Consider the following 7,844-nt stretch of genomic DNA (forward strand, 5'->3'; position numbering starts at 1 on the left):
AGAAAAAGCATTACTATTTCCGATACTATCCACCTTAGTGGCTTATTTTAATGAAAACTTATGTTTATACAATGTTGGTTGCCATTTAAACAATCATAATTTAAAGACTAACGAGGCATACATGTATGTTTTGCCTATAACTCAAGCATCGCGGGGTTCACAAGAAGTGTCATCGTGTTTAACTAAACACATTAAATTGTGCGCAAAGGATTTCCAAAAAATTATAATGTATTCAGAATCATTTTCAGGACAGAATTGAAATAAAAAAACGGTGTTAAGTTTACTGAAATTGGTTCAGATTGAAGATATAAAAGCTGAGACATTTTAGCTTAAATTTTCATTAATTAGCACAGTTATTTGCCCAATGATGCTCATTTAGCAGTTATATAAGCTTATGCAAAAAAATTCTGTATATTTATTACCATAGTGACTGGTATCATATAATATAAAATAGTAAAAGAGTAGAACCCTTTCAGAGTTATCGAAATGAATCCACAAAAATTTCTTTCCACAAAACCATTGGAAGAAGCTGTTGCCAACAGAAAAAAATTAACAAGTGGACTAACAGTCAATCGGCCTAATATGAGATGGATAAAATTGGAAAGGTCAAACCCAAGCAGCATTAAGTTCAAATATAATTTTGACGAGGATGATACCTTTCATGTAAATGATAGAAAAAAACAAAAGTAGGTAGACCAGTAAATTAAAAATTATAACTCAATCAATATTATATCCTAATGGCAGAACAATTTCAAGAGAAACAAAAGAGTATATACCTCCTATAAAACACGACTTTTACAGTACATTAAGGACAACACGTGTAGATCAAGATTTACATTTAAATAACTCGGAAAAAGATGATGTTTGTTATGATGAATAAGCATAAAACTAATGACAATAAATGTTATTTTACATAAATTTCTTATCTTTTTCAGCTGCCAAAAGGTATAAGTCCTGAAATTTCTAAGATGCTGTCATTATTTCAAATACCTACGTTTTTATTTACATATCGTATACATATTCTTGTATTTTTTGCAGAGTTTACACCTCTAAAAAAGACTTTACACTTTTCTAACTAAATTAATAAACCAAGAGTTAAGTTAAAATTAATAACTAAGAGTTGTATCAAACATCATTAATTTTCTCAATTTTTGTGTTTTGGACTTAATCGCATTGGCTTGTGAGCAAAAAAATGTAAGTATCCAATAGCAAAGTCAAGATATGTGTTCCTAATTTTGAATATCTGCAATAAAATAGACATGGTAATATGAAGACATAAAATGCAAAAATACATCTGAGGAAAGAGCACTTTTCAGTGCTATAAGATCAATGTATAAAAAAAACCATCCGGAATTCTGGTGCTTTCCATCGTTTTTAATCCTTTATTGAACGATGTTGGCGTGCAAATTCAGATAGTAATGTTCCATTATATGAGACTATTGTAATGGACAGCTTTTCCCTTAAGCGATATGAAAGTCTACACTCCAATGAACCTGTAGTCAGAAAATATAAAATTCTTTTTATAACTCTGCGACAGCATAATTGAATATAGTCTAAGATAACGATTGAAACAATTGGAATATCCAATTTACACTAGGGACTGAGCTTCTTTTATTGTTCAGGATATCCAAGTTTCCTGATAATATCTTCATCGCGCAAGGCATGCAATTCTTCACTATCGAATACAATTCGCTGAGAATAACAAGTACCAACAACTGTACATCTCTCACAACCATGTTTTACAGTGTGACTAACTACACATTTTATAAAGAAGCGTGCTAGTGCATCACAAATGATGATACACTAAAAGTATAATTTTTTAATGTAAACTTACTAATTTACTAATGTAAACCACTTACTAAATGTTCTTTTGCTTCTTTAATAAAATCAGCCAAAAATACATCGATTGGTTCTGGTTTACCTTCACAACCATATAAATAAATCATGAATACACCATTTTCCCAACATAATCCGAGTATCGGCCACAACTGAAAATTGGATGATTTGAGTATTGGTAAGCCATCTATATTACATGATAAAAATATGCTCTGAGTATTAAAGGTCGAACACCTTTGCATAGATTTAACTATTTCATATATAAGTCCAAAATAAAAATACTTTCTATTGCATAGATTGAGTGCTTTAGTGTTATGTGGTGTTTTCATTAGGGTTCCAGCATCGCAAGGAACTTCTAGGCCAGTTTCATTAAAATTACAAAGTAACTTGTTCAAACATGCCTAATGTAACCTAAAGAAAAACATGCAGACAAACTTTCCTTTAAAGTTAGAATATGCTCATACTCGTTAGGCTTTTGGTCATAAGAGTATTCATCATCCGTAATTGATGACTCATGATGGTCAAAATATTCTTTTAGATTTTCGCACGATGAGAAATTATTTCTTTAAGAAATTCTAACATTCGATTTATTGGGTAAATGTACAGATGAGAATTCTAGAATTTTTTATATTTTTTTTGAACACGTCTACTGCATCTCTTTTCGTATGCCCTTTTTTAAAAAAAATTAGAAACTAATAATTTTATAATATTTCTGCAAAATAAATTATATTGCAAATCTCAAAGTGATTTTAGTAAACATGCTAAGCATAATAACATATTAATTTATTATTTAAAATTTATCAATATTCATTAATGTCTTCCATAAGTTAAAATCTTCATGCCTTTCTCGAAGTAAGTTTCAGCAAATTCTGAATTTTTAAATGGCGGTCATTTATAATATCGTTCCGTAAAATCATTTTGTCATTAGTTAAAAGAAACTTTTTTTTGTTATAGCAAAGCTAGAAAAGACATCTTAAAGACATTTAAGTTGAGATGGAAAAAAAATAATCTATGCATAAGTCTATTTTATGCATCCTAACATGCATCTAAAATAGATCAAAATTTTAAAAAACGGAACTAACGACAATCAAGTAATTTCGGATTAGTTCTTAGTTCCCTAGCGATTATATAAAGATGCAAGTTTAATCAATTTTTCTTAAAGAAACGATTTTATTGTTCCAGTGGATTCGTTTTATTTGTCACATATTTACCAAAACAACATTTTGTTGTTGCCAACGTCTTGGTTTGAAAGTTGGGTTTCGTATCGCACAAATTCTGGAAACTTTAATCCTCTTTTTCAAATTCTACTTTGACACAGTTGTTCCTCTTTAACTCTGTATTGAACTTCGTTTACAAAATCCCACCATATTGCAGAAAAATAGTACGACATTTTTCTCCCTTTTTTTTTCAAATATTCTTAAATAGTTTGTAAACTAATTTTAGGCTGAGAATCCAAAATATATGGCGACGAAGTAGTCTGAGAATCCAATAAATATAACGACGAAGGAGACATTTGTGCAAATACTCTTTTTTTATATTAAATAGTTGTTGTTGATTGCGCGTAGGAGTAGATCTTCTGCCTCGTTTCTTACCTCCTTCTTCTATGAAAGAGGATTCAAATGACTTTGTACGACCTTTTGTACTATAAAAAAATATTATTAAATCCCCGAAAAACGACCCCAAACGACCCGTTTAACAACAAATAAGGCTCTTTACCCCTTTATAATACGTTCACACCCTGTCACGCTTTTACATCACGTTCTCAGATCGTGCAACGATATTGTCCGATGATGTTATGCAATGATCTCATCCGATGATCGCATCCGTTAATAAAATGCAATGATCTCTTCGGATAACATAATTACGTAATGCATTACTTAATGCTATGATCTCTTCGATGATTTAATACATTACCTCATAAAGGGCAATTTTATTAGAGGGAGAGATTTAAAACCTTATATTATAAGATTTCTTTCTCTTTTCTTACAACTTAAAAAATATATATACTCAGGGCCGTCTTAAGACCATCGGGGGCCCTAGGCTAGACTTAATTTGAGGGCCCCCTTTTTCCTTAGTAAAAAAATTAAATCAAACACTAAAATAGGAAACATTTATTAAAGCAATGATAAAATTTACATGTGACGTTTACGTGATTTTTTTCTTGAAAATTCTTTAATAATATCATCAAAATCAATGGTTAAAAGAACATCTGATTCAATTGACATTAACGACAAACAGTTCAATCTTTCTTGCAGAATGGTTGAGCGGAGTTCATTTTTTATAAGTTTTAGTTTTGAAAATGATCGCTCGCCAGTGCAATTTGAGACCATCATTGACAGAAAAATTCTAAGGGAAATTTCAATATTTGGAAAAGTTGATTCCAAGTGGTCTCTTTTTAATGTTGAGTAAAATTCTGTAAATGAATGTTCATCTTTTGAAATGTAATATTTAAATTGCTGGCACTCAAAAAAAAGTTCATTTTCATTTATGTCCTTCTTATAAATTTGTGCTAGGTTTGAACAATGGTCTTTTAGTTCAACAATTGTTTGAATATTTACTAGAAATCCGAAATTGTCATTGATCTTCTCATATGCTGATGTTCTTTTTTCTAAATTTGATGTTAGTGAATCAATAACAGGAAGGTATGTTTCAATTTTGAATTTATAACTTCCCTGAAATTCCAATTCTTCAGCCTCACCATCAAAGAAGGCCATACATCGGCTTCTTTTTTTTGTTCTTTTGAAGAATCTCTGTAGTCAGTGTTTGGAAGCAAGATTTTGGCTTTTTCCTGGTAATTCTCAAATTGACTCCTCAAATCTTTAATGAAATGCAACAATGACTTTAGAATCCGAACTGCAACATTCAGGTTTAAATTTTTTTTCTGTAAAATCTTCGATGTTTCATTAAAATGACAAAGAATATCATTCCAGAAAATTGCCAGAAAAACAATCTCAAAAGTGTTCATTTTCGTGATGAGATTTTGAGCATCATTTTGAGTTTCTTTTGACTGACTTATGTCCTTGATCAAAAATTCAAGTGCTTTTTTAATCTCATCATAACTGTCATGCAGACAAGTCACAGCATCTGCACGTGCTGACCATCGAGTTCCAGAAAGCTGTTTGACAATTTTTGTGTCTTTGCCAACAAAAGACAGAAGCACTTGCCAACGATGAGTTGATACAGTAAAAAAGTTGTAGAGGCATTGAACAAAGTCAAAAAAAATAATTGCTTCTAAACAACATCCAGCTGCACTGTTGCCAACCAGATTTAAAGAATGTCCAGCACAAGGAATAAACAATGCTGAATCACTTTTGTCTTTAATCCTCTTTTGTAGGCCTGAGTACTGTCCTGCCATATTTGATGCATTATCGTATGACTGCCCACGACAGTCAGATATTGAAATTTCATTTTCTTGTAAAAAATTCAAAACCACTGTTTCTAAATGTTCAGCTCCATGCCCGTGAATGGGAACAAATTGCAAAAATGCTCAACTAGTGCCAAGTCTTTAACATATCGAACTGTAAAAGTTAATTGATCTACATGTGACAAGTCTGGAGTTGAGTCAACGCTGATTGAGTAGTATTTTGCTTTTTTTAATTCAGAAATTATTTCGCTCAAAACTTTTTCTCCCATTAGGCATATAAACTCCTCACAGATATTGGCGGAGAGGTATGAAGTATTACCTTTTCCAGAATTTCCATGTTTTTTCATGTGTTCATGTAGGAATGGGTCAAACTGGCTAAGTAACTCAAGAGTTCCTAAATAATTACCATTTTGCTTTGAACCAATGGTTTCATTGTTTCCACGAAATGGCAATCCTCTTGATGACAAGATTTTTACAACTGCAACAATTCTTTTCAGCACATTTTGCCAGTACAATTGTTCGTTATGTAACTGTTTTATTAATACAGAGTCAAGCTGGCCACTTTCTCTCTGCCGACTGGAGTAATTAAGCATATTTTTGTGATGTTCAGAACCATTCTCGTGTCCAGATATACATTTTAAGGCATTTTTCCAGTCATCAAATCCAGTTGTGGAAAAATTAGAGTGTTTGCTGGAGAATAAAGTACAAGCAAAGCAAAAAACAGAACCTGTTGAAGGTGAGTATAATAGCCATTCACGATTGACAAATTCGCCATTGTGTAGTTCACGTCTAAAGCAAGATTTTGATAAGTACTTTTTTTGTCCGCAAGTCAACCTTTCCGAATTTTTGAAGCTCCCATCATTGTTCTGGCACATGGACGGGCCATTAGAAATCCAAAATGATTGAGCTTCTTGGGATAACTGATGCCACAATGCTGGGTCAGTTTCTTGAGTAGTTTTTGTTGTTGCGTTTGGATAAGTCTTAATTTGATTTGATTCTGGCTCCTGTGCTGGTTCTGGCTCCTGTACTGGTTCTGGCACCTGTGCTGGTTTTGACTCTTGCTCTGGTTCTGGCTCCTGCTCTGGTTCTGGCTCCTGTTCTGGTTCCAGTTCCTGTTGAATTTCTAGAGTTTCATTTGGCAACAAAGCACTATCAATGCTTACGAAATTTGAAGTTGGACAAAGAAATACATCTTCGGACACAACAGGCTTTGACTTTTGTATTAAAAGAAATGATGTCAAAGGAAGATATTTTGAAATGTCTTCTTTTGGTTTAGCGGCTTTTTTCCTCTTTGCAGCACCACTTTGATAAGTCCGATTAGACATGTTAAATGACTTTTTTTCAAAACAGATGTTTTAAGTTGATCACAGCAATTTCAAATTCAATCTAATGGGATATTTTAAGTGCTTGTATTTAACACTTCTTATCGGAAAATTTATGTTTATTTTCGGACGCATGCATGCACTTTTGCTTATCAAGAAAAAAAAAATTCCCTAGGGGGCCCCCAAACTGAAAAACTGATACTTTTCTAAAAATAATTTAAAAAAATCTTATCAAGAAAAAAATTATTCCCGAGGGGCCCCCAAACTATGATTTCTTCAGAAAATTTAGAAATATAATTTTTTATTTATATAAATTTGAAAAAAAATCCAGACACATTTTGGGGGCCCCTGAAAATCGGGGGCCCTAGGCTGCAGCCTACCTAGCCTATGCGTTAAGACGGCACTGTATATACCGAATATATCTCATTATACTATATATAAAATACTTTGAAACTCGACATTATTTTAACAAGACATGAGATATAATTTAAACATATTCGTCCATACATGTATGAAACAATTAATTTTTTTATCTCCATTTTGTTCATGTGTTATTAATTTTTTTTCATAAATCCAATCTTCATTAAAATCATTATGACTGTTTTTCGGTCTGTAATCTAAATCCATATCATGGCCACAATTTAAAATAAAGTCCTTTATGTAATCTTGAACGTCAACTGCATTAGCTGCGTTACCTGACCACTAACATCATTTTAAGAGTGTTTGCTCGTAAAACGAAATAGATTAACTTTAAATTTAAAACATATCTAAATAGTTATTTGACATATGACAATAAGTTTACGACAAACGTCCAAGCAACTTTTTATGAGTCTTTGTTTGTATACAGAAACAGATTTGCTAATGATTTGAAACATATTTAAAAAATAAATTTTTGGCACTTGTCGATACTTTACGTGTTTTGCCTTTCTTCTTGAGTTTTTAAAAATTCATTGTTTTGAATAAACAATTCTGGCTGAGCATTTTTTTTAACAATAAAGTAAAAGCACATTTTTCACATATAATTAGAGTATCTGAATTACTCCAGTAAAATCCATTTCGCTTGGGAACGCAGTACCATATAAACGCAAGATAGCAGCGTTTCGTTAAGTACATCGTTCTTTGACATTCCTTCAACTGTGATTTTGATATATCACTACTTATAAGGTTTGCAATATAATGAAAAAGCGATATTTCGCCATAATAATCGTGGTATTGCTCACCTGGACTACGATGAGGACAAAAAGTTATATTATTTTTCTTTCCCTTAAATTATAATCATGTTGAATACCTTTATCACTCTCAGTAGTTTCAAATTTTATTTT

The 7,844-nt window shown here is 31.8% G+C and overlaps 1 protein-coding gene across 1 annotated transcript; it reads right to left on the minus strand.

Annotated features, from left to right (window-relative positions):
* Positions 1–5,274: 5,274 nt before the first annotated feature.
* LOC136079438 (uncharacterized) lies at positions 5,275–6,525 on the minus strand. Its single transcript, XM_065795176.1, has one exon. It carries the CDS (start codon positions 6,523–6,525, stop codon positions 5,275–5,277), a length of 1,251 nt encoding a protein of 416 aa, XP_065651248.1.
* Between the last annotated feature and the right edge of the window lie 1,319 nt (positions 6,526–7,844).

Source organism: Hydra vulgaris, chromosome 04, assembly GCF_038396675.1.
Source record: "Hydra vulgaris chromosome 04, alternate assembly HydraT2T_AEP".
NCBI classification, from domain to species: domain Eukaryota; kingdom Metazoa; phylum Cnidaria; class Hydrozoa; order Anthoathecata; family Hydridae; genus Hydra; species Hydra vulgaris.

Excerpts from the sequence above, each read along its gene's own strand:
- LOC136079438 (XM_065795176.1), bottom strand. The coding sequence starts at position 6,525 with ATGTCTAATCGGACTTATCAAAGTGGTGCTGCAAAGAGGAAAAAAGCC.